At 42.7% G+C, this 27813-nt stretch overlaps 2 protein-coding genes across 3 annotated transcripts; both read left to right on the top strand.

The window, feature by feature from the left end:
- On the top strand, positions 349–9807 carry LOC8069932 (pentatricopeptide repeat-containing protein At4g04790, mitochondrial). Of its 2 annotated transcripts, XM_021460422.1 has the most exons (16): positions 349–931; positions 1033–1086; positions 1168–1821; positions 1971–2150; positions 2374–2438; positions 3345–3452; positions 4191–4304; positions 4990–5085; positions 5157–5255; positions 5663–5782; positions 7557–7661; positions 7803–7967; positions 8066–8193; positions 8299–8368; positions 9011–9225; positions 9353–9807. In XM_021460422.1, the coding sequence occupies exons 1-16, from the start codon at positions 508–510 to the stop codon at positions 9558–9560; spliced, it is 2805 nt and encodes a 934-aa protein (XP_021316097.1). In that variant the 5' UTR covers positions 349–507; the 3' UTR covers positions 9561–9807. The 2 variants fall into 2 exon arrangements, with proteins under 2 accessions (XP_021316097.1, XP_021316098.1); XM_021460423.1 differs by lacking the exon at positions 9353–9807 and having other exon boundaries at positions 8299–8370; positions 9012–9204.
- LOC8057516 (bZIP transcription factor 11) lies at positions 24319–26272 on the top strand. Its single transcript, XM_002453217.2, has one exon. The coding sequence runs from the start codon at positions 25317–25319 to the stop codon at positions 25830–25832; it is 516 nt and encodes a 171-aa protein (XP_002453262.1). The 5' UTR covers positions 24319–25316; the 3' UTR covers positions 25833–26272.

Here is a 27813-nt window from a genome sequence, read left to right as displayed (position 1 = left end):
AAAAAATCTAAGAGCATGTATATAAACTATATATGGACGGTCTCCTTCAAAGTCAGTTTTAAAAGACTTTAAAAATTATCAAATTTAATACAAAAGATAAAACATAAATAAATATAACAAAGTGCTCATTTTTTATAAATATCTATTTGCTCCTGTAGCAACGCACGGGCATATTTTGCTAGTATCTATAAAAAAACCAAAACATATTATATATTTTAGAGCGGAGAGAGTGAATTAAAAACCACTCGTATATCAGCCACGTTTCCTTAACATTCTCCCCAAGGCCGTCGAATTTTAGGTTAAGGTGGGCTCGTAATGTAACCGTTTGGGTCCAGTCCAGTACTCTAGTCCGGTCCGGTCCAACGCCGCAAGCACAACACCGAACCGCTAAACCCGCTCACGCACCCCGGCACCCGCGCTGTCGCGCCCGCGTCCCGCCGGACTCCGCCGCCGCATCACTCACCGGCGGCGGCGGGTTTCTCCGTCCGCCGCCCTGCCCCGCCACCCATGTGGAAGCGTCTCCTGGAGACCGCCAAGCAGGCTGTCTCCTCCAAGCAGGCTATCCCCGCCGCAGCCGTCGCTCCCAAGCCCGCGACCCCCGCCGCCACCACCGCCGCCGTCGCTCCCAAGCCCGAGAACCCCGCTGCCATCACCGCCGCCGTCGCTCCCAAGCCCGTGAACCCCGCTGCCATCACCGCCGCCGTCGCTCCCAAGCCCGAGAACCCCGCCGCCCCCTCGGCATCCAAGCACGGCACCCGGGTCGCTGCACCGAAGCTATCCACCCTGAAGAGTCCCTCCTACAGGCGCCGCGCCGCCGCCGGCCCAGAGACCGCCGTCACGCAGGCCTCCCTCCTGCGGCTCAAGCTGGCCGCGGCCTCGAAGAAGACCAACTTGCCGTCCTCCTTCCCGCTAGCTCGCGCCCACACCCTAGGTAATAAGCAGTGGGGGAAGTACCACCTGCGTCCTCTCCCGACCTCTCTTTCATGCACACTAGCTTCTAGCTTCATTCTCACCCTTCTCCCTTCTGCGCAGATGAGGATGACCCCCCTGAGGCTCTCACCAAGGCGCTCATGTCCGTCCTAGATGGTAGCATTGTACTTTAATATGACCCTGACCAATTTGACCTATAACTGTGGCTGTAATTGATATTATTCGTTCGATGCTCAGCACCTGACGAGGAAGAATGTGCGACCTCCCCGGAAGTGCCAGTGGAGGACTCTGAAGATGACGGGGAGGTTGCCACGAGCAATAAGATACTGGACTTTGAGTGGTTCCAGACCCAACCATCGAGGGACCCGCTGATGCATTGGAGGAGGGAGGTGGCGAGAGAAAAGAAGAAACATTACATATTCAAGAATGTTGAGAGCCGCCGCTACACAAAGCTGATGCGGATGTGTGCTAATAGGCTTGGCACGGAGTCGACAATAGAGTTTTTTGGAAAGCTGGGGCGGGAAACAGGGGTCAAGGAGTTCAATTCGATGATTAAGCTTTGTCTAGAGAAGGCAAAGGCTTGCAGGGATATTGACTCTGCTGTGGAATATATCTATAGGGCGTACCGCCTTTTTGAGACCATGAAAGATAAGGGGCTCACGATTGAGAAAGATATTTATGGTCCATTCCTCTTGTATCTTATCGATGTGGGGATGTTTGAGGAATTTGAGATGTTCAGTGCATTCTTTAAGGAACTGAATCCGAAGTGCTTCTCTAGAATAGCTTATTATGAGATGTTGCTTTGTATTAGAATTCAAGACGAAGAAAAAATTCAAGAACTTTGTCACTCTGTTGAAGACTACAATGAGAAAGCCCACTATGACCTAGCAGGTAACAACCGGAAATCATTGCCAGATTCTTCTTAACTCTTTCTCGTTCATTGTGATTTGGAAGTTTTGTGTCACATATAATTTGATCAAGCTTGCATACTGACAGATGGTTCTCATAATAGTGTCCTATTGAATGTGTCTGTTTTGCAGAGAGTTACATGCTGGCCTTTGCTGAAAGCGGCAGAAAGGAAGATCTGGTTGCCTTGTTGGATATGCTTGATCTATCTAAAGTTTCAGGCTCAAAGTACATATATAATATATTCAAATCATTGGGTAGGCTAGAGCTAGAGAACTATGCGGAGAAACTTCTTCAGGGGATGAGGTCAAAAGGTAATAAATTATGTGCAAGTTCTCCATATTTAGTTCATATTTCTTTGTATGTCAATAAGATGGACACCAGCAATATTTTATTAGCAGAAAAATTTTCACTGAACTGGTATTTCTTTACCAGTAAATACTGATGCTTTTCTTTCATCCCTTTTGTGGTTTACCTAAAGATTGTTTTGGTTTCTTCAGAATCTTCTACCTGCTAATTTATGGATTTATTGTTCAGGATGTGCGGATCACAATATTTCATCCTTGATTTTGGACTATACCACAAATATTACGAACATAATGGTGAGGAATCTTTTATGATGACTACTGGTAATATTCATTGCTTCTAGTATAAAAGGATCTTTAAATGCAATTCGTTGCATCGGAATGAACTACTAATTTGCTGTATCATCATAATTTAGCAATAACTTTACAAAGTAAAAATGGTTTTGATATTATATTTTCGTTATACGCAAAAAGAAGCATGAACTTCCAAATTTAAATATCTTATCTGCGGAGTATATTGCATCACGAGTAAATACTGAGAGTAGTAGAAATTGTTCAAAAGATTAGTCAAACCATTTTTATTTAAAAGGATGACATTTGTCATCATGGTCCATTGATGGCTACCAGACCTTATATCGCTATCTTGTCAACTGACCATACACTTTCTGGGTTCTCAAGTTATCCTTATTTTTGATCTCTGTGAAGAGATACTCATAATAATTTTTTTGTTATACTCCCTCTGTCCCTGAATAAATCAATTTGTAGAGTTACCTTAAGTCAAGCTTTTCTAACTTTGAACGAATTTATAGAAAAGAACACAAAGATTTATGAGACCAAATTAGTATCATTATATACACCATAAACTATATTTTCATAATGTGCTCATTTAGTGTCACAGCATCTATAATTTTTTCTATACATTTGGTCAAAAATAAAAAAAGCTTTGATTTAAGACAACTCTAGGAATTGATTTATTTAGAGACGGATGGAGTACTCTGTTATTAATGTTTTATTTTCATGGTTATTACATCAGGACTTCCTTGCAAAAATATTTGCTTCCCCTGTTTCCTATTTTCCTCAATGCAAAGAAGAATCTATCCATGTTTGAAGAAAATGTAGGAGGATTTCAAGTTAAAGAAAAAACCTTGTATCTAAACTCTGTTTCTAGACCACCTTTTAGTAATGTTTCTTCTTTATATTAAGGTTGAAGACATGCTAGTGGCATTTCATAAATGGCATGAGAAGTTTGAGGTAGCACCCTCTATTGCTGCATACGACAAGATCATCTCTATCTGTTGCAATTCATCAAAGGTAATGCTGTAATCATTTACAGCTTTATTGTCATCTGAGTTGAATGAATGATATGTTATACTGTAACCTTGTCAATCTTTATCATGGCAGTTTCTAAACTGGTCCTGCCATGTGTTCCCAGGCATACATCATATTCATAAATGCTTATATTACCATTGCATTTTTGCCTTCTGCTGGCTTGTGTATTACTGAAACAACTTTATGTTTTGAAAGTATGTTGCATGGTTAACACATGTTTCACCTATTATTTCATTTGTCCATCTGCCCTATGTTTTATTTTGTAAATTTATTTGAATTGGGTGTTAGAGCTGCCACCACCACCAAACTGAAGGCAATGTTTCTTCTTACTTGTTTGAATATGGATGTTTTTTGTTCGGTTGTTTGGAGCCTTGAGTGATCTGATTCTTGATATTGGGTGAGCTGAGAAAAGCACTAAGGTGGCATAGGCATACTGCAATACTGTTGTAGTGTTGTGTCACATCCGTTTAGTTTAAGTGCATTCTCTCCTTTTGTTGTCTCTCAAAAACATTTTCTTGCAATTGGCACCAGTTTTGCATCAGTTTGTTGCTGGACATTGCATATTAGAACTTAAATTTATTTATCCCACCTCAAACTGAAATCATATTGATACATGTGGGTATGCTAAATTTTGGAAATAAGCCTAGCTTTGGTGCTGAGTGCATGAATTCATGGATACTTCCCAAAGCAATATTGTAACTAATTTAATATTTTTTGCAGATCGGGTTAGCTCTTGATGTAGCTGACCGCATGTGTAAATCCAGTTCCGATGTGCCAGTTGAATCATTTCACCCAATCATACATGCTTGTGAACAAAGATGTGAACTTCACATGGTAAGGGCATAATCTTGGCCTCATTGGGGTATACCGAGCAGGTTTTTGTTACGCCTTTATCAGGATATGTTTTGGAGCCGTAGGTCAGAAAAACCTGTCATTTCGAGGTGCACTGCTCTGTTGTAAATGATTGTATACACTAAGCATTTGTGAAGGTGTTTCATCAGAATATTTAAACAAGACACAACAAGCATAAGCACCTATTTGACCACAGGTTTTTCTAGTGTGAACTCAGGCTAACCAAGTCAAAACACAAGTACTGCTACATTTTCTCATGCTGTCTAAGCAGAAATTTGGTTGTTTGTAACACTGTGCCACCTATCACAAGTTTATAGCAAACTGAAAGATATACATGTTAGGGAAAATCCAGTTTTTATTCCAAGGCCCAACATCCTTTTTTTTTTCCTCGTACAGCGCAGGAGAACTGCATGTCATTTCATTAAGGTAGAAAAGGAGTACACGGGTCTAAAGAGACCCAACACAAACACCCCACCCAACGTCCTAGCTATATACAATTATACATTTACAATGGTATGAAAAGTGCCCCGTCGAAAGAGTTCAGGATGAACAACTATTGAAAATCTGGCATGTAGCAATTACACTTTTCAAAAAACATTCTTTTGTGTGATCAAATGACACATCTCATCATCATGAGCTATAATCAATATTTGCTCCTATTTTGCAGGCCCGCCCCATATATGATTTGATCCGCCACCACAATTTGAAATTAAAAAGCGAAACATTCAGAAGCATGATAAGTTTATTTGTAAAATTGAAAGATGTAAGTCATACTGGACATCTGTTATTTTTTGGCCTCATGTGAAGCTGTTGTTTATTGATCCCTGTTTCCAGTTTGAAGGTGCTTACAATATACTCACAGATGCTGAAGAATTTGGGGAGATATCGACCGTAAGCCTGTATAATGCTATAATGCTAGGATATTATAGGGAGGTAAATTCTTGGGTTCCCATTTCTTCCATTTGTTTATCCTGACGCTGCAAACAGTAATGTATTCGTTCATAATCTTGAATGCACAGTAGCCCTGTAATTGGCCATTGTCTGCATATTTGTTCAGTTCTGCTGATATCAAAGTTATCCATGCTTAGTCAGTACAATGCATATAGATTGTAGACCTATGAAATGACACATGGTTTCCTTGCTTGTTCTGTTTGTATTTCTCAAATCTGTAACCCAAACACAAGTGTATAATAATTCCAGTAGTCATGCACAGCATTTTGTGGATCCATAGAAAAAGCTCATCAAGTTGCAAATAATAAGAATGATATTCTGAAATGACACTTCTCTCTTTTTAACCTCTTTTGGCTCTTCTCTATAACCTCGAGCTTGTATTTGTGCAGAAAAACTACAATGGGGCACAAATGGTCATGTCTCAAATGCAGATTGCTGGAGTAAAACCAGATTCTGAGACATTCAGTTATTTGATAGCGAATTGTGAGTCTGAAGAGAACATTTCTAAGGTTTGCCACATACCAGACTATTCGTTATTGTCACTGTGTCTGTTTATATGGGGTTTGTGGAAAAGCACGTCTTGGTTCTGGAGGACTGTCTTAGCAAAAAGGACTAAATCTGAGCTAAGTACTACCAGATCAATTCCTTCTGCTGATATCACCTAAGCATATCCCCAGCTAATCAGAATATACTGTTCTTGAGCTTATGTGCCAAATCTGCCAGCCATTCAGCAGTGTTTTTCTCTCACAACAAATCAGTGAATAGTACTTTCAGCCATGGCTCTATAGTTTCCTAGTGCAGTTCTTTTTTTTTGGTACGAAATTCAGGAGCTCTGCCGCTCAATTATGAAGAACAGGAGTTAGTTCAGTACAAAGACATGACACACTTGCACACCCACACAACAGCCGGGCCATTAGCACTTAGCAATAAACACACAAACAGAGCCCACCATGCATCATCATTGTCAAGTTTTAACGCTTAAGCGACAAAATAGCTTCAACTTCCCATGACGGACCTTAGCCAAAACCATCAAGACACTGCCACATGGACACAACTGGCACCACCAACATACCTAGAAAGGGACTACCACATGTCATCGTTGCTGGTTTTGTTATGCCCCCAATGAAGCAGCTCTGACTCCACTGCAGCAGGCTCAACCCAGGAAAGTGAGCAGCCTGCCGAGAGCAAGAAACAACACCAAGGAGGCATAGGCGTCGTCAATGCCATGACAGGTTGAGAGGAATCACACCAACGGAGTCCGCCGATGGTCATCGTTGCTGACCTTGATGCAAAGCGCAGCAGCTCTGACTTCTAACAGCGAACAGCTCCGTTCTAGGTCACCCCCTCTCCTGTAGCAACCACTTGTTGCTGGTTAGATACATCACATTCCAACTATGCAGCAGCTCAAACTTCATACAATGCACCCAATCCATGAGCACCAAATGGTCATCGTGAAGTGAGAGGCAGCAGCACAAATGTAGAGGCCTCGTCGAACCCAAAGAGTTGCAGCTGCAAGCCAAGACTGATCTCCAAGAGTGATGTTTCCAAGGAGGGAACGACACCAAGCACGCCATCGTCACTCATCCACAAAGCGAACAGGGTTTTCACCTGGAGAAGCCTGAGGAAAAGGAGTCCCCTCAATGACGCCCTCAACAGCCCAAAGGCACAGCCATTGCTGGTATCGACAAAGCGCCGGGCAAGGCTTTCACCCGAAGTACACCCATGGACCCACCATCAGTGCCGAGGTTACACAACTGCCCCCTCCACAGCCTCATGTTGCAGGTAAGCCTCAGTGCAGCCACTACCCAAACCACTGTCCTGCCACGTATACCCTGCCGGCTGCAGCCACCACCGGGACACACAGCCTCAGGTCCCTCGATAGAGTTCTGGACCGTGAGGACTGGGGAACCTGATCCACCAATGGTGCACTGGGTGATGTCATGAGTGTTAAGTATGTCAAGGCCCATATATTCTAGGCATATATGGTTCTTGACAATGATGCTCCAGCAGAGCACCGCTGTTGGCCCAGATGTGCACGACAGCCACCAAAACTAGGAGGTAAACGAAGGAGAAAGGAGGAAAATGCCTCACCACTGTTGTCCTTGCAGCAGCATGGACCTCCAGGGTGGCAGAGGGGAGTTTTGGTTCCATGTGGGCAATATGAGAGTAACTGCACCCTCACTGTAGTTTGACTGGAAATAATTGTGCCAAACTCATTTTGTAAATTCCTTTCTATTTATTGTTTTCCAGTGTGATAACTGCTCAATATTGAAATTTTTACAGTACCGTGACCAATTACGGCAAGATTTGATTCCAATGACCAGACATATATATGTGGCACTCACTGTTGCATACGCAAGGCTTGGGAATTTTGATATGGCCAAGCAGGTAAACGGTGTTTACTGACAAGAATGTTCTTTAAATTCAGCTGCTTTTGTGCTTCAGTTCTCTCTCATTTCCTCAGTATCATGGAATGAGGGCTATGCTATTCTTTGTTGCATTGGCTATATTAAACCGTTGCCTCCTTAGGTTCTACTGGATAAGGAAATACCACGTAAGTTCCTCAGTGACATCAAGAGCGCACTTGTAGGAGCGCTGGCATCAAATGGGCAAGTGTTGGATGCACTTCGCTTGCATGATGTGATAAAGGAATCCGGAGGCTCCCTAGAGCCAAAGGCCGCCATTACCTTGATTGTGAGTAAATCCGTGAACCATCTTTCCCATTGGAATGCATAGTAGTTTAGAATTATTTGCTGTCTCCATTTCTTATAGAATTGTATTTTCTTCTTCAGGAACATATTCGAACAGAAGGTGAACTGGATAGAATGCATCAGCTTCTGGATGGGCTGAATGACTCAGACAGCTGGTTTGAGGGGTGTGGCAGAGTACTTTTATACTGTGTTCAGCACAACTATACTGAGTATGATTGTCAATGTTTATGCAGTTGCCTTTCTACACTATTTAGTCAAACCCTCAAACTTACCACGGTGTGTTTACTTGCTGTTTTTTTCCCTTTTTTGGCCAGTGTTGCAATTGATCTACTTAAGCAGCTCAAGGAGAAAGATGAAATGAGTACATATATGGTTGTTGATCAGGTATTCTTTTTTGAGATTGATCTTGTTGGGCATCAGGATACCTAATGACCTTCCTATTTCTGCAGTTTGATCAAAATCACCTGCGTACTTATCTTAACACATACACCTGATGTTGTGGAAGTGTGTAATTGTACCTTAAGTTTGTTGCAGAGTTATGACGTAGTATATAATGATCGAGGATATCCATAAACAAATTTGCATACGCAATAATTCACTTCTTTGCATTGATCTGTATCTTCTTTTGCCTAATTCACACTTAATAGATATCGAGATCATTGTGTTGAAAGTACATTCCCTTCTGTGTTCCACATTATATTCAGTATATGTTTGTTTACAATGGAATATGCTGCAGTTTTACCCTTTTTTTGTTTGGTGAGCATTTCATGACTGTTTGATGTGATATCTCTTGTTTATTGTTCTGTTAGTTTGGAGTAGTGATTCCATTTGACTTGCGTTGACACTATGAGTGATATTCATTTTTTTTATGTTTTAGTGAACAATCTAATTGTGCTACTGTGTTTATTGGTAATGCAGATCCCTCTGAATTATTTTCCTAAAGGGTGTATTAAACGTTCCGAAACATATTTCCCTTCTTTTGGTTTATAATTGCTGCTTTGCTTACTTGATTGAACGGTTTTTAAGGTTTTTTGCCAAATATGGGACATGGAGATCACAAATTTGGATCTTGGAATGGTGTTTCTTGATGCTGTCAAAGAGCTTGGACTTAATGTTTCTCGGACAAGCCTTGATTTTCTTCTCAGCGCATGTGTAAAAGCAAAGAATTTGCAACGTGCCCAACAGATCTGGTCAGAATATGAATCTGCTGGTCTTCCACACAATGTGCTGACTTCCTTGAGGTTGAATTCTTTTACAAAAGCCAAGAATTATTAAAGCATTTTCTGCAACATTTATCAATTGATTTTTATCGTGGAGCCATGTAAGATTTCGCTTTATGTAATATTTATTACATTTATGCCTCTTCAGGATGTATCAAGCTTTTCTTTCATCCGGGGGACGTAAGGCAGCTAAGAAGTTGCTGAAAACAATACCGAAGGAAGATGACCATGTGCGCTACATAATAGATTCTTGTCATACGACATACTATAGTGAGGACTTCAAGCATTCTGCCACAGTTAGGTTAAGTTCCCAAAAAAGAGCTAGGTCAAAACAAAAGGCTACTAATAAGGGGTAAGAGGTCTATTTACTTTTACCACTTCTGTTACAGTGAAATACTGAGAATGAGATGAAATCAATTCTTTTGTTCTCGGAAATCTGCTCTTGTTTAGCTCCCATTGCTTTGGACCCTAGAGACTAGGGTGATTATGAAGCCTTCAGATTAGGCTAAAGGACAAGAGACTTTTAAATTCTAGCCAAACAGACAAAGAATGCCCATTCATAACAGGCTTTTCTTAACAAGTCCTTTCATTAGTCGCTCAAAATTATTTGCACTGTGTGAAGTTGCTACATATGTTACTGTTTCTAGCTTGAAACAAGCAATCATACATCCAAGGGATTGCAAAAAGATCATGAGACAACTAGCCATATTTGAGGCCCCTTTGGTGTGACCACAGGCCACCATTCCTGGCAGACCCACTTGGCTTAATGGCCTTAGCCTTCTCATAGTGCTGTCCATGTGACCACAGGAGTTTGGTCACGGTGAAACAAGGTAGCATTGCCCCACAACGCCCTTGTGCATCACCTACCAGGAAAAAGATCTGCTGGTCACTTCTATTTCCGGGAGCGCGCGAATTAGTCGTAGGAAGGATGATTTGTTGATATCATTGCATTTGCATGCAACTGGAAGACAATATGTGGCTGCAAATGAGATGCATGTACATTGCATCATGGCTGCCTGCCTGGTGTCCAGTTCCTGTCACCAATGGGGTTGGACACTAACATTACCTTAAAACGTGCATATATATATATATATATATCTGGATAGTGCAAACTTAAAGAGGAAGAAAACAACATTGCATTTCCCCACCTCCTTTTTTTGCTGTTTCTTTTCATACCCTGCTGGTACATTGTATGATTCTGATAGAAACCTCACATTAGCAATGTTTAAGAAAATTGTGCACTGGCCCTGGAGACAGCTAGGAAAGGAACACTCACAACTTGCACTTTGGATATAAGATGAATGGTCGAAACAAATTCAGGGTCTGTGATGATATGCTATATCTATATGAATGGTGCACGCATACAATAATGTGTGTACTTGCAAGATACGAATTGAAAAGCTATGCAGGTTCAGATATGCCGACAAGAAGCGGCTCGTTCGTTCATGTCCCCAGATGTAAGAATCAGGAACCAGCAGGCTTCAGATGCACGACGGTTTGGCATATACCCTAGCAATTTGTATTCCTGGTCTCCATCGCAGAGGTTTATTATTTTATTTGCTCTGCACCCCTTTATTTCCTTTACAGAAATGCTTGCACTTTGAAATAAATTTTTGGACCAGTGAGTGATGGATTGGATATGTATATATATCATGTACGGTATCCATGGAACAGAGCAGGTTGGAACTAGTTAGGCCGTCGTGTCAATCCTGCTCTGATGTTCAATATATACACATCCAAATCTTTAGCCTCGTAACAGAGTTACGTCCCTTTTTTTTTTGGCTCTTTTTGTGTGCTGAAACACTTTAATGATGCTCAACAATCACTAGTAGAGACATGGGTTATAATCCCGGTTGAGAAAGCTCTTTAGTCTCGGTCTAGGCTTTTAGTCTCGGGTCGTACAACCGGGATTAAAACTCATCTTGGGAATTCTTCTTAGGCCTTGTTTAGTTCTCTAAAAATTTTGCAAAATTTTTCAGATTCCCCGTCACATCGAATCTTTAGACGTATGCATGGAGTATTAAATATAGATAAAAATAAAAACTAATTGCACAGTTTGGTCGGAATTGACGAAACGAATCTTTTGAGTCTAGTTAGTCCATAATTAGACAATATTTGTCAAATACAAACGAAAGTGCTACTATTTCTATTTTGTAAAAAATTTTGGAAGTAAACAAGGCCTTATCTTGTACGTATCTTCCTTACCAACTCAACTACACACCACATGTGACAATGTTTTTGACACTCACCTTTTGAATTCACTTGTGAAGGACCTTTAGTCCGGGGTCGGAGACCTTTAATCTGGGTTGATGACTTAAGCCGGGATTAAAAGGTCACCCTTTAGTCCTAATTGATATTATCAACCGAGACTAAAAGTTAGATGACCTTTAGTCTGAGTTGGTAACATCAACCGGGGACTAAAGGGTGGTTTTTAGTCCTAGTTGGTGTTACCAACCGAGACTAAAGGTTCTGCTGCAACAGTCTGCTGCATTATATATCCTTTGGGTAGGAAATTTTTAGTTGCGGTCGGTGGTTCCAACCGGAACTAAATCTCTATTAGTCCTAGACTCAATTTAGAGTGGGACTAAAAGTTAGGGTCTATTCTCTACTAGTGAATGTGCAAAGTACTTTACATGCGACACGGACATAGTTAGAGTTTTACATACAAATTAACCTAGAATAATGGTTTGCAGCTTCTCTGATTGATGTTTTTGGGCTGTATGTATGAAGTACTTTTTATGCGTTGAGGTTGGATATTTAAAATTATCAAACTGGCAGAAGTGCTCGCTTGTTACAATGGGAGAAAACATGCACAGTGTTGTGTTTTGGAGAGATCTTGTTGATGTCGTCCAGAACAACTTATTTCCGATATATGCTGAAGGTGAGGGTGAGAGAGAAAACCGCTTTGGTTGTACGGTGGTCTGGTATGTGTTAGGTGCAAAACCAGCACCCAGGATTGAAGAGAAGCATGCACACCACCAAGTCCAACCGAGTGTGTATGCAGCTTGCTTGCCCACTAACCTGTAGACATGCAGCGTGCATTGCCAACACGCCGAGATATCCATCGATAAACGATAGTGCCAAGCCACTCCACGCTCCCAAACTAAAGGTGCACAAACACCTTTTTTTTTCTTCCCTTTCTCACCCCCCCTCTTGAATCTTTGGGAGGAGATTCCACTTTTGCCATGTGGTTGGTTGGGGTGGTCGTACCCCCACAAACCATGCATGCATGACCCCACACCCCATAGGCTGCTATGCATATGCATATGCATGCATTGCATGCATGGATGTACGCATTCTCCATGACTATGAAGCAGCAGCTAGCCAAGTTGTTGACAAGCTAAGATCAGATGTGGGGGTCTGGATCAAAAGTAGCTCTCGGCACACATTCTCACTCATCATCTCCTTTTGACCCCTCTTGTTGGAAACTCAAATAAAAAAAAACAATTGATATCTTGAGGTATGTGTGTGTTCATTTTTTTTTGTTCTCCCTCGTTCTTGCAAAGCCTCTCATGCAAGCTTTGAGAACCTTACATTTGTCAGAGCATCATATGCATATAGACTGTTCATATATAGCATATGTATAGCTAGCTAGGATAGTTCTCTATCAATGTCATTTACCTACTAAGGGAGAGAAGTCCATTTTTGACAATCAAACTAATCTTAGACCATCCAAAACAGTGCACGTTTAGCCTTTTAGGGTTGCTTTGATTGATGGTGGTTTTGGATGAAGCATGGTAGCCTGGCCTCGTTGGGCAAGGCAAGCAAAACCTCTCGCCCGCTCAGGAGAGCGAAATTTGCTCGCCCCTTCCAGCAAGCGAAATCTAGAAAACACAAGTTCCTATGCACTCTTTCTTGGAAACCAATCATCCACCGAACGACGTGAACTTCTTGCTAGGCAGGGTGACACTATCTGACAAGGAAACCAAACACGCCCTTAGGCCAGTGTCAGTGGGGAGTTTCATGACGTTGTTTTCAAGACTGCTATGTCATGTGAAATGAAATAAAACTTGGATGAAACACCCACTCTCAATGGAGAGTACGTGTTCATTTCATAGTTTCATATAGGCATTTAATTCCAAAGCTCATAGATAGTTGGTAATCGTGCCAAGAGAGTTTCATCTAGATGAAATTCATTTCTTCTCTCTTCTTAAATACACCGCCATGTCAACAAAAAAGCCTATGTGGTAATCTCTTTAATGCAAATAGAACTCATATGGAACTGAGACTGGCCTTAGCAGCAACTAGCTTAGCACAACTCATTTGCAAGTGTAGTAGATAGGCAGGACCATGCATGCACGCTAGTAGTGCTGCTCGCTGCATGCTTAGTGGTTGCTCAAACAAAGGGCGGCAGATAGGAGATAGCATGCATGGAGTTGTCATGTCCGAGATCCCTCAGCACAGCAGCTCCACCCAATGCAGCCTCCACTCCAGCGTTCATCCACCACAGGAGAGGCACACGCACATTGCAGCAGAGCATATGCATGCATGCATGCATGCAACGACAAAAACGAGAAGGTTGGTGGCTAGCAAATTAAAGGGCGCTGTTGGATCTCATGCATGCATGCATCCCCGGCCGGGCATCCTTTGCTTCTGCATGCCTCGCCCGCCTTGCGTACTAAGAAAAGTAGCGCATTGGTTTGCTAGCCACATCTCATGATCGATCGATCACCGGCATGTACGTATATATGCTATCTATCGCCGATCGATGCTGTTTGGACGGATGCCTGGTGCCTGCTGGCCGACGAAGCTACTACCTGCTAGCTAGTAGAGGTCGATGAGATATCGATGCGGCCAGTCCGGTAGCTAAGGGCGTTCCCAATAGTTAGCTAGCTATTCTAATATGGACAGAGAATAAAAAAGATAGAGTAGTCATTGACGATGAATAAATAGCTAATCTATTTTACATTGTTCAAGACTATGAGAGAGTAGCATGCATATGTCTCATCTTTAGGCCTTGTTTAGTTCGCAAAATTTTTCAAGATTCTCCGTCACATCGAATCTTGCGGCACATGCATGGAGCATTAAATATACATGAAAACAAAAACTATTTGCACAGTTCATCTGTAAACCACGAGATGAATCTTTTGAGCCTACTTACTCTATAATTAGACAATATTTGTCAAATAAAAACGAAAGTGCTACAGTGCCGTTTTTCACCCGTTTTTGCGAACTGAACAAGGCCTTACATAAACTGGCTATATATTTATTAGCATCATTGTGAATATCCTAATAAGCTATAGTGGTGTCACCTCATCACTAGCTCTAGCTAAGGATAACAGATCGATTATAGCTCGCTCGTTCGTTGCTCCAGTGGTCACGCCACATCTCTAGACAGCATGCATCCATCAGGATAACGCACACATGCATCGTCTTCCTTTATTTACTTTCAACAGGACACTATTAAAAAAAATTCTTGACGATTCAATTTTGAGCTTCTCATAGTTAACTTAAGAGAGGGGGCTTAGAGAAGCTAGTATTTTCAGCTCTATCCAACTCTGACCACCCTATGAGAGCGAGTTTTAAGAGAGCTCTATCTGAGGAGTTGTTCACAAAAAAAAACATCTTTCAAACAATTTCTGCTGAAGAAGTTGTGACAAATAATACAAAATCACTACAACAATTAGGGGCATCTAGGTTAATTATCTTGAACACTAATTTGTCTTCGAACAATTAGAGTGACATGTTTTTTAAACATAGAGTAGTCTCTCGTTGTAGCTCCTCATTGTTAGCATTTAGAGCAATCCCAATTATGAAACTATAGGACAGTTGTCATAATTGCCAATTAATGTAAACACTACATGTGTAAACCATATTCTTAATAGATAGTTTCTCCAATTTAATTTTTCATCCAATAATCTATCCTCTCTCCCCTATATTATCTACATATCACAACTCTTACTATCATGTGTTTCTGCATAAATATAGTTTCTTGTACAAGAAACTATTTTTAATCTATTCTCCTTAATTTGCAATAATGCGCGCACCAACGTTTTTGATTATGTGATACTCTAAATAATACCATGAAATTTATTCATTATTGGGCCTGTCCTTGTAATCCAGCACCACGACAAAAGTATGGTGTCATGATTTCATCCATTTTATCCTGCTAGGAGCAGGAGAGACAGGTAGGACGAAAATATCCAGAAACTAAAGAGTGGTGCAGATGGCAAGGGCGTATATAGTACGCCCGTACAAAGAGCAATGGACATTATTACCTTGGTTCCCAGAAAAAAAAAGTAATTTTAAGTTTAGATTGAGTCAAACTTTCTTAGTTTTGGTTAAGTTTATACCCATCGTCCCTCCATTCTAAATAAGACTTTTTGACCTTTTTAGATATGTAACTTTTGTTTTACATTTAGATATATATACATTGTCTATATATATATATATATATATATATATATATATATATAGTAAAAGAAATGTATTTATAAAAGACAAAAACTACTTTAGTTTGAAATGAAGAGATTAGAAAATGTTAAAATTTGTGACTCTAAAACTGTAAATAGACATACTAGCTAGGAAAGTATATTTGCTAGTGAAGTTAATGTAATTATTATTTGGTATCATAAATAATATTAGTTGTTTTATATATTTGTTTAAATTTTACATCAATGCATGGAAATGGTAGAAAGGTACTACTCGTAGAACTGAAATCTTTAACAGTATATCCGAAAGGAGCGGTGCAGAGATTCCATGTACAGTAGCACCGTCCATCATCAGTCGATCAATCACTCATCCTGTTTGCTGTCAGAGATCGCACACCAGTGGCTCCATCGGCCAGCCGGCCAGGGTGCACTCCTCCAACTCCAACTAGAAACAACTGGGCGGGCCGGGTCGGAAGCTAGGCGCATGCAGATGCAGGCATGCAAAGCCAAGCAAGACACTCATCTCAACATCGACCACCATTTGCATTATTGCGAGCTACTACTAGGTCAGATACTCCACTTGCATTGCTGGTATGGTAATGACCTCACTGTGTGCAACCAACAATGGAGAAACATATACACACAGCACAGAGCAGCTACTGCGCTTGCTGCGTGCCTAGAGATATATATTTATAGATGTGTCATGTGTTTGAAGATACAACGAAGTGATCGCCATGACAGCTAGCTTAAGATGGATCATTGTGCTACAATCCATGCGATCAGTAGGATTTTGTATTTCGTTATTATAATTTATTCTGACAGTCCCGAAATTTATGAAATTCAGTCTTTTTTTTGACGAAACTGGAGGAGCTTGAAAGCCCCTACAGGAATTTATTTAAACGAAAACTCAAGTTTTACAAGAGGAACAACCAGAAGCAAAGGCTCAAGAAACAAAAAAAAGAAAAGAAGAAGATGAAGAAAGAAAGACATATTACAATAGATTCTGAATCCATAAATCAAACTCTACGGTGTGCTTGGTCTTAACCCTCAAGGCAAGAATTTTCAGTTCCGAAGCGAAAACTGCTTTTGCTCTTGTGACATCTGGAGGAATACCTTTGAAGATCCGATCATTTCTTTACTGTCCAGATTGCCCAGCACATCAAAATTACCATCATCATAAAGAAATTTTGAGTAACTTGCTCTCTAATCTGTTCCACTGCTTGAAAAATGCCCATCTGATCATGGAATTCAGTCAAATTTTATCTGGAGACCTAAATATAAAGTTAGGTCTTCTAAATTTTTTAGACATAAACAAAATATTAGCATAATTTATGACCCAAAATCTATTGAATAGAAGAATATGCAACATAAGCAATAGAAAATATAAATCTAGCTAGAGTTATATATTTAAGAGTGCAGTATGGTTTTGGATATTTCTTTTGAGCCCCAGCTCTAAATTACTGAAATTCATAAAATTCAGTCGAAAATTCTCCGAATTTTCAAACCCTGGGCATTGGTCCCTGTCCCTCAGACGAATTCTTGCTGAATCTACAGAAACCACTAATAAGTAGACACACTCAGTTATCAAGATCAGAAGAGAAACCAACAAAATGGCTAATAAGCTCACAAAAGCAGGCAAGACACAGATCGACATTGGTTCCAAGTTCTTGTCTCTGGCTCCTAGTCATTCTCACCAGTATATATATAAATGTGCAAACTGCACTAGCAAACTTTTAGTAGGGCATGCTCACTCTCATTTCCATGCTTCTTTTTATCAACTGATCGAAATGCCAGGTTTAGATTAGAGCTGCTAAATTTTAGCTAGCTAAATCAACTACTAAACTTTAGTCACTCTTATTTAATTTGGCAGATTAAAAGAGGCATTTAGTTAGTTTTTTTTGTCAAAGTGTTTAGCTCTAAAATAACTAAAAGGTGAGGCAGCCTGAGCTTTAGTTCTATTTAGCAACCTCATAATAACTAATTGGCTAAATGTCCATTTAGTCCCATTTAGTCCTATTTAGTCATAGTGTTTAGGTAAAAAATAACTAAATAAGACTAATATTAGTGAACTAAACTTTAGTACCCAAACTAAATAGACTGTTTAGATTGAAGCCAGCTTCTAAATTTTAATCACCCCTATTTAGTTTGGTGGGCTGAAAGAGGCCTTTAGTCTCTTTTAGTCAGGGTGTTTAGTTTCAAAGTGACTAAAAAAATGAGACAACCTAGGCTTTAGTCCCATTTAGCAACCCCTTGTGACTAATTGGCTAAATGTCCATTGCTCAATTTTGTTTTAGGATATAAAGTTTTAGGATGTCACAAGGTGTTTTAGGATATCAAATCATAGACTAATTAGGTTTAAAAGATTCATCTCATAAAATAGTTACAATCTATATAATTAGTTATTATGTAGTTTATATTAATACTTGTGTCCAAATATTAATAGAGAGGGTATTTTTTTTGGAGGAACTAAAGAGGTGTTTGGTTGGTTGTGTTAAAGTTTAATATATATTGTAGTATTTTTGTTTTATTTGGTAATTATTGTTTAATTATTAATTAAATTTTAAAAATTTGTATTATAAATTATTCTTTAGTTATATTTTAAGTTTTATAAATAATCTATATTTATGTGTCTAAATATTTTATGTGATAGAAGTTAAAGTTTAACTCATGTAACCAAGGGCCTAAACAAGCCCGCTTGTCCGGCCTGTCCTGCATGGAGGACACGCATGTGCGGATGCATGAGCTGGGTCTTGTTTAGTTCTGAAAAGTGAAAAGTTTTCGATACTGTATCACTTTCGTTTATTTGTGACAAATATTATTTAATTATGGACTAACTAGGATCAAAAGATTCGTCTCGTGATTTACAGCTAAACTGTGTAATTAGTTTTTATTTTTGTCTATATTCAATGTTTCATACATGTGCTATAAGATTCGATGTAACGGAGAATCTTGAAAATTTTTTGGTTTTCAGATTGAACTAAAACAAGGCCCTAGCTACAAGCTACGAGTACCTAGCTAGCTGTAGCTGCAGGCATGTCGGCGCGGAAGAAGCCAACGAGCTGATGAACATGACGCATGGGATTGTTCTCGTACCGTCTCGGCGGCTCTCGATGCATCGATCCATGGTCCATGCATCCATCTCCCCGATGCAAAAGTACGTGAGTCTGTTGTGATGCCTATCTTTTCTTTTCATTATTTTGTCGCGGAATAATGAATTTCCAAAATATACCTGATCACTCGGAGTTATTATCTGAGCACCCTTCAGTCGATATATGTTGTGTCTTATAAGCATGGCTTAAGAAATATGCTGTTGAGTTGTTTCTGTGGAAAAATTTGGTACTTGCTTCATATTTTTCTATTTAAAATAAATTATTTATGAATTTTATATAATAAACTAGATTTTGATTGTCTTTATGAAATAGAAAACCATATATATATATATATATATATATATACCACCAAGAAGACCAAAATTTTTATCCTGTTTGGACAGTTAAAGAGTGTCTTTAACTAGAAAAATTTGAGATGACAGATGTACTGTAGTACACATTTAATTTTATTTTAGATCTTATTTAGTTTCAAAAAATTTCAAGATAACTGCACAGTCTATCTATAATTTAAGAGACAAATTTTTTAAGTCTAGTTAGTTTATAGTTGGATAATAATTACCAAATTCAAACGAAAGTGTTACTATAGCAAAAAAACGCAAACTAAACAAGGCCTTAGGTTTGGTTTAGTTTCTATTTTTTTTTAAAAGTTTCCATCACATTAAATCTTTAAATGTATGCATAGAGTATTCAATATAAACGAAAATACAAACTAATTATATAATTTATTTGTAATTTACAAGATAATTTTTTTAGCAGTCTGTGATTTGGTAATTATTATTAAATATAAATAAAAGTGCTCCGTGAATAAAAGTTAAAAAATTTAAGACGTAGATGAGTCCTAAGTACTTTCTCCGTGACTTAAATAAATGCATTTCTTTGACCAGTACGATTCATATTTGACCATTTATCTTATTTAAATTTTTTATACAAATAATAAAATAAATAAATCATTATAAAAATAGATCTAATAATAAAATAAGTCATAAAATAAATAATATTTATTAAAAAATTTTAAATAAGATAAACTGTTAAACATGAATCATAGAAGTCAAAGAAATACGTTTATTCGTGGTAGCGAGGGAGTAGACAACAGACGATCTTGCAGACGGAGGAGGAAGAAAACAAAAGGCTTTTACCTCTATGCCATTATGAAAGATTGACCAAACTAGAAAGCCACTAAAAAGTTGATTGTGCCCAACTTCATCTTCGGCTATAACCGTGTGTCGTTCCGTCTATTTTGAAGCCTAACGGCAGTTAAGTGGCCTGACAATAGACTTCAATGCCCCTGAACTATTTGGTCTCGACAACAAAATTTTCTTGTCCCGAGTGCCACTGACTACCTTCCGTCCTTCCTCTTCGCATTCCTGGCGGCTTAGTCACCAAGCCCGTCGCTGCAGGTGACGGCGCAGCGGCGCAAGGCAGAGCGGGCGGCCGCGGAGGTGCTCGCCATCCTCGACGCCCAGGGCTTCGGCCGCCTCTCCGACGCCGGGAACGACTCAGACTCAGAGGACGAGGTCGGCACAGGCAACTGCGACCCCGATGCCGCCGAGAGGGATGGGGACGGCGGGAATGCGGGAGTGGGACGCCGTGAGCCAGCGCGGGAGTGGGACGCCAGGAGAGGGGACGCTGTGAGCCCGCACACCGATGCCGCGCTGCAGGCCACCATGGCACTGCTCGCCGCCAAAGACCTACAGGCCTCGCTCCTCCGCGCCCGAGTTGTGCCAGGTTTACGAGGAGGATCCGGCGCCTGCTCCTACACCCCCGCGGCGAGGCCTCCTCGTCCTCACCCGCCGGTGCCCACGTAGGAGGAGGGGAGGCGGAAGGGCTTCGTCTCGGCGGCGCTGCACGGCCTGGGCTGCACGTCGGCGACGACGTCGCAGGCGTACGCGCCCGGGGCGGCCGCGGTCATCGGCGGCGGAGGGGCAAGGATAGGAGGAAGGACCGTGGCGTGGGCGGCGCGGGAGGAGGAGGAGGAGGCGGAGGCTTCGTCACCGGGGGATCGGCGCCGACGTGTGGTGCGCGCCTGGGATACCCTTCGCCGTGGAGGCGTCCTCGGTGGACTGTGTGCTCGGCCCCACCGTGGTCCCCGCAAGACTCATGGTGTAAGGGTAAGAAGGACATTATGCTATCCGGGACCCACATGTCAGACTCCTTCAACGGGAGAAAACGAACGAAATGGGGACGTAATGGCACACGGATATATAGCCGAAGAAGTTGGGCACAACGGTGGGAATCAACTTTTTTAGTGGTTTACTAGTTTTGGTCAATCTTTTATAATAAAAAAACAAGAGTAACACGCGTCGCGCGCTGACAGTACACACACGTACGCACAACGAGGGGAAAGCTACCGATGTCGAGGAGCTGCAGAGGCAGAACGATGGGCCTCCACGTACCGTACGTGGGGTCGGGCGCGGGTACGCGAGAAGAGACGACACGTACGCGCGCCTTTGCTACGGGTGGGGGTGGGGGGGGGGGGGGTCTCGATCGATCTCAAAGTTCCTCTCCTCTCCTCTCCAAAGACGACATGCATGGAAAAGGGTCGGACATGGCAGCATGGAGGCAGATAGCAGCAGCAAGCACACACGTCGATGGACCCCTGCTGAATCCATCTCGCGCCCGGCCATGCAGTGCAGCAGAACATGCAAGCTGACTGACAGAGCTGATATGCGCGGTATGCATGCATGCACGTACGCGCTGTCGATCTCATCGGAATCGGAGTCACCGCTCCACCGCAACGGTGGATCGACGCAGGTACGGCGCCGTTCGGCAAAAGCGGCGGCAGCGGCGAGCTACAGCTACGTACTACTCCGTAGCTCAGTGTAGCTAGCAACAACCTCCGTCGTCTAGCTCCATGCATCTCCATTCGCATCGCATCGCATCGCATCGCAATGCACCCTCGCTCGACGAAGGATCGGAGGTCGTCGTCGTCAGCTCGATCATGGCGGCCGGGGCGATCATGGCCGGCCGGTCGGAGAGAGGGAGCTTTATCTGCCGGCCGGACAGACACGGCGGCGGCAGAGCCAGAGCACGAGGGGGTCTGCCGACCGATGGATGCCGTCATGGATCCATCACGGTGGTCGGCCGCGCATCCGCACACGCACACGCTCGCTTTGCTCGCGGCATGCATGCATCGGGGGCGCACGTGCGCGCACGCAACGCCTGCTCTGCACAGTGCTGCGACGTCCTCTCTCCTCTGCACGCGCGCGGATCTATAGCGGGGGTGTGTGTAGTAGTAGTACGTACTCCCTCCATCCCAAATGGTAAGTCGTTTGACTTTTTTTACCCCAAGTTTGACCACTCGTCTTATTCAAAAAAATTTATGCAAATATAGTCAAATTTAAGTCACTCTTGAAGAACTTTTATTAATAAACCAATACACAACAAAAAAAAAAGTAATATTTTGTATAAAACTTTGAATAAGACGAGTGGTCAAACTTGATATTAAAAAAGTCAAACGACTTACAATTTGGAATGGATTGAGTACTATAAAATCGTACGTAATTATTAATTTGTGCTAAAAGCAATGAGGTTATTTTTTAATTACCGTGATCTGATGAGCCAGCCTCTGATGACCACGGCGTATATATATCTCTGCATCTACTGCTGTGCTTCTTGCAAAAAAAAGCTCTAGCTGTTTCGCAGGGTCGATGCAGATTCGAATCGCTCAGAGATTCACCGCCCGCCGCCGCTGGTTTTGTTTCGATAGCCTCTCGCCGAGGTGATGAATTAGTTATTTCTTGTAAAAAAAAGGTGACGAACTATTATATACTGTTATGTGTGTGTAGTGGTATGAGAAGCTATTTCTCTGATACACCTTATAAAGCAAAAAAAAAAAGTGCGACAATATCATCCGCTGGGTTCTGTTACTTCAGTCGTTTGTATCATCAGGGCTTGATGTTTAATTTTTCTCCTTCCTCTTTGTATGATATCAGTACATCGGACACTCAATCCGACCGCTGATTACTCAAGGTTTCGACCTAAGAAACCTAACCAGCTCAACTACACATCTTATTCAGAAATTTTATTACATTTCCATAGTGTATTTAGTGTACAAAAAATGTCGATAGTTAGAATTCTGACTGATGAAACTGTAGGGTCTAGCTGGATCCTTCGAATTGAATTCATTTTTGTAATTAAAATTTGGGCATAGAATAATTAATTAAGCTAATATAGTTATATATATAATAAATTTGTATATTTATTGTTAGTAGACATACAAGGGACATACTTATATGTTGCATTTGTATTATAGGGATGCGAAGAGTGTGCTATAAGTTTTTATCGAATACACGAGAGTATTATGTATCATTGTATTAAGAGGGGTAGAAGTTTTAATAAAATACAAGAATGAGCTATAAGTTGGAGAATAGAATTATAACATAGTGGATAGTGCTCTATAAAATACATTTCCATCTCCCACCTTATATGAATTTGATATAGACTTATTTGTGAGCTTAGAAAAGTTATGAAATATCAAATTTCAAACCAAATTGTCTAATTAATAACCCATTGTGCAGATATCAATTGTTCCAAAATGAAGGGATTCAAATAGCCCTTCACGGATTTTTCTTGATAGAGAAATTGTACTACCCACCTTAACTCTTTATATCTATATTTCTTTATGCGGCAACAGCATGTCGACATCCGCTGGATTCTAACAATAATTCAATTCAATCGTCCATACCTGCTACTATCGCCGCTAGCTGTTCTTCCGACCCCTTTCCTTGCGCCTCTCACTCTCTCATCTCACGTGCGCACACACCAAGCTCCAATGCAGATTCGGATCGTTCGAGGTGAATTATACAACGTTTCCAAATACTAGGCAAATAAAATGTGGCAGATGCTCAGGGTGACCAATTCAAGGTGTGACATTTTCCATAGAATGGAATAACCAAAATGCCCTCGTAAAGTAGTATCTAATAATATAAGTGTCCCTACAACATTCGTCTAGCATTTTTACAGAGCCTTCTCTTTTCTTTTCAGCCGTATTTTTTCTGCTAGCCAACAGTGTTTTTCTCTCACAATAAATTAGCTAACAGTAATTTCAACTTTAACTTTTCGGAGTGTGACATTTTTAATAGAATGAAATAACCAAAATGCTCTCGTAAAGTAACATTTGAGTGTTTCTACAACACTCATCTTCCATTTTTATATAGGAAAAAAAGGAGAAAATGTGTTCTATTTTCTTTGAGAAAAAACCATAAAATTATAAAGTATTTTTAATTAAACAAATAAAACGCTAAAAGTGCATGTATGAGTGTGATCTTTAAAAAGATTAAAGTGTATGTATAATAAAAGCTGGATGGAGGGAGTATAGTTCAGTAATGAACCCAGCGGAGGAGGACTGGAGGAGGAGGTTTTGCCGCCGTCGATCTCACTCACCATCACCGCCACCTGCCAACCAGGGGCTGCCTTTCCCGCCGCCCACCACGATCGTCGTCCTGGAATAGGAATCAGAATCTCGCCGCTGTGCTGTGCACTTGTAGTACAGTAGTCCAGGCCTCATTCCCATTCCCATTTCCTTTCGCCTCCTTTCTGCCCTGTCCCGGAAACGGATTCCGCAATCTCCCTCCTCTGCTCTCCACTTTTGATTCCCACCTCTCCATTCCCAGCGGCTATAAATCCCCGCTTCGCCGCTGCGCCAACCCCCCCTCCTCTCCTTCCTCCCCTCTTCCTTCCTCGGCCGCAGATGCGCCAGCATCTCTCCCACCGGCAGCAGGAGCAGGAGGAGCGAGAAGCAGTGACACGGACAGAGAGGGAGCCCCGCACCTACACTAGCTAGCTACCCAGCCACAGCCACCGGCCACTACCACCACCAGTCCACCACCGATCGAATCGGGTGCGTGCTGCTCCGGCCGGCCGCTCGCTCGCTCGCTTTATAAGCCAGCCATCCAGCTCCGCCCGATCGCCATCGCCATAGCCTCGCCTCCGTCCACGCAAAACCCGGCACACCTCTCCTCCGGCCTCGCGCCACCACACCCGCCGCCCCGCCCGCCGCCGCGCAGGCCGGTTGCTCCGATTGGGAGTGCCAATCGGAGCCAACAACAGGGGAAGCACATGCTGCCGTTCGTCCTAGAGTTCCTCATTGATGTCGCCTGTGATCAGTGAGATCCTCCTCTCGGGGTTTATGATCAACTCCACACTCCGGCGTCGCACCCATCTCGTCCAGTCTTTCTCCGTCGTCTTCCTCTACTGGTTCTATGTCTTCTCATAAACTACTCGCCCTCATCATCGCCACGCCTCCTCTCTCCCACTCTCTGCCTTCTTCTTCCTCCTCCTCCCTTTCCATCTAGTAGCATCGATCGTCGTCCTCCTCTTCTGTCCGTGTCAGTCATCTCTGCCTTCGTCGTCGTCGTCGTCTCTGTTTCAGTCGTTTCCTAAAGCTTTAGCTTGCATGCACTTCCCTACTGCTGCTAGCAAAGACCTTTATTACTAGTGTTACAAGTTATTACAAACAACAAGAAGAAAAAGAAATCGAGGCCAAGATAAAAGAGGGCTTCGATTTCTCTGCTAGTGTGATCTTGTGTAGTAATCCAGTGAGGAAGAAGAAATCAAGAAGCAGAGAGCTGCTCTGTTTTTTTTTCTTGCAAGAAAGGGCGGTTCTTGTCGGACGGAGCACAGGAAGAAGAGAATGGCTTCCTCCAGCGGGAGCGGGAGCTCGGGCTCTCTGTCGGCGGCGACGGCGGCGCTGGCCGCGGCGGCGGGCACGGAGGAGGAGCTGCGCGCGCTCATGGAGCAGCGGCGCGCCAAGCGGATGCTGTCCAACCGCGAGTCCGCGCGGCGGTCGCGGATGCGCAAGCAGCGCCACCTCGACGAGCTCACCGCGCAGGCCGCGCACCTGCGCCGCGAGAACGCGCACGTCGCCACCGCGCTCGGACTCACCACGCAGGGACTCCTCGCCGTCGACGCCGAGAACGCCGTCCTCCGCACCCAGGCCGCCGAGCTCGCCGCGCGCCTCGGTTCCCTCAACGACATCCTCGCCTGCATGAACACCAACGCCGCTGCGGCCGTCGGCGCCGTCGCCGTCTCCGTCTCCCTCACAGCCGCCGCCGCTTCTTCCTCCGACCCCTACCTCGCCTTCGACGGCGCCACCGCCTTGGACGACCTCCTCAGATCCTGCCCCGAGAATATGTACCAGCTCTGCTAGCTCCTAGCTCCAGACTGAAATCACCATGGCAGCACAAAGCATCAAGAGGAGGGAGGGAAAAAAAACATATTTTCCTTGTTTTTTGCTTCTGGTGTTTCAGGTTAGTAATCTGCTAGTGAGATTGAAGAACTGAGGTCAGATCAGACGTGGTGGTGAGCCATGAAACTTACTGTTACTGTACTGTGCTATCAACTGGTGGGGTAAGCAACTGGGGCACCGCACCTAATTAGCTAAGCTAGCTGCTGGGGTTATGGTTAATGAACTACTACTAATTACCTTGTGTAAGTGTAACTCGAGGTCTGCTCTTGTCACTGCTTTCATGTACTGTGTCACTCCACTACTATGTAAGAATAGCAGTAACCTTACTAGTATCTCTGTCAAACAAAGGAAGTGCACCATATAATCTACAGTTTAATTACTCTACCTGTGCCTTGCATTAATCTTAATGTTCAGTCCATTCTGTCAGTTTTTCTCTTTATTGAGCCAGACTTATCTTTTCTCTGTGCCTCTGAATTATGCTGTGCTACCGTGCTATATAAATAATGCTGTCAGTCTCCAGAGCTGGCTCTTGTGCTGTGTCTGGTTGTGAGCTTCAGATTTTTAACAGCTCGTAGTACATCTTTCCGATGCCTATGGGCAAGTGGTGCACAAGTATATACATTATCTCTCCTATTCACTAGCAGAAAGTTACTCTTGATATTCTTCAAGGTAGTGGGAATAATCAGAGTGACAACAACCAGTCTTTTATGGCGGGGAATAGAATAGATAGAATGGAATAACTGGCCTCATTTTCGTGTTTCACTTTTATTTCTGTGGATTTGGTTGAGTACAGTATCGATGGCCATTGTGCTTGCAGAAAGAGATTCTCCAAATTACCCTCTTTGTTCTCCCCCACTCTCAGCCAGAGCCAGCCACTGTGCCTCGTGTTCCCTTGTTTCTTTCTTGAGAACTTGATTGTACCAGAAGACCACTTTCTAGTTGTCATGGTCTCATGGACCAGCACTGTTGTACATTGCTACTGCCAGTACAATGATCCCTCCCTGCAAGCTAATGGCAGCTGCACTAGTGCTACCCTAGCCCTCAGTGCCATCTATGTAGCTGTGCTCATTCCAGGCTCTCAGTCCCACGGCACACAGATATTTCAGTCCATTGCATTCCAATGCATCAGGACACAAGCTCACATGATCTCTCTCTCTCTCTTGGTACCCACCAAGCCACATGCTACCCTCTGATGATTCTGCTGCTGCCACACACACACACAATCTGATTTTCCAGTGGCTAACTGGAGCTGCAGATCACCAACTACTCCAAATCCCCAAATGGCCACCGGCAAGTATATGATGCAGTGCTCTTGGCATTGCCATCGGCATTGGCATGCAATGGAATGGACCACTGGCACTGCCTCTGCAAACGCAATTGGTGCAATGGACCTGCAATGCCTGGGGCTGGGAGGTAGCAGCTACATTGATGGAATTGAGTGGAGCCAGCCAGCTCGCTCTCTCTCTCTCTCTCTCTCTCTCTCTCACACACACACACACACACACACACACAGGGGAACAGGGGAGGGGATTGCTGCCCAAGCCATTCTGCAATGGGAGGGAATCAAGGGCTCGAGGCCAAGGATGTGGTCACCTCCTTGCAGGCCAAGCCTCCACCTTTCTTCCTCTCCATCCATCCATCCATCCACACAGAGGGGGATATGTCAAGAGACGCCCGGAATATTCTCCATCCCTGGCCTGGCCAATGTCGCCGTTGAGGCGGTCGCCGGTCGGCGGCAGATGCGCCGAGGATCATCTGAAAGGCAGTGGATAAGAAAAGGACCTCACTGCCAGTTCAAGGGTTTCAGACTCAGCATCAGCAATAGTGCTAGCTAAATGATCTATACGCAATGTTATCCTAAATGTTAAACAGCAAACAACCAGTCACCTTCCTTTTAGCTATTATTCAGGTAAAATGGCCACTTAAACGAGTAAAGCAGCCA

This window comes from Sorghum bicolor, chromosome 4, assembly GCF_000003195.3.
Source record: "Sorghum bicolor cultivar BTx623 chromosome 4, Sorghum_bicolor_NCBIv3, whole genome shotgun sequence".
Classification (NCBI taxonomy): domain Eukaryota; kingdom Viridiplantae; phylum Streptophyta; class Magnoliopsida; order Poales; family Poaceae; genus Sorghum; species Sorghum bicolor.
The sequence above is the reverse complement of the archived record's forward strand: the minus strand, read 5'-3'. Positions and strand labels throughout refer to the sequence as shown.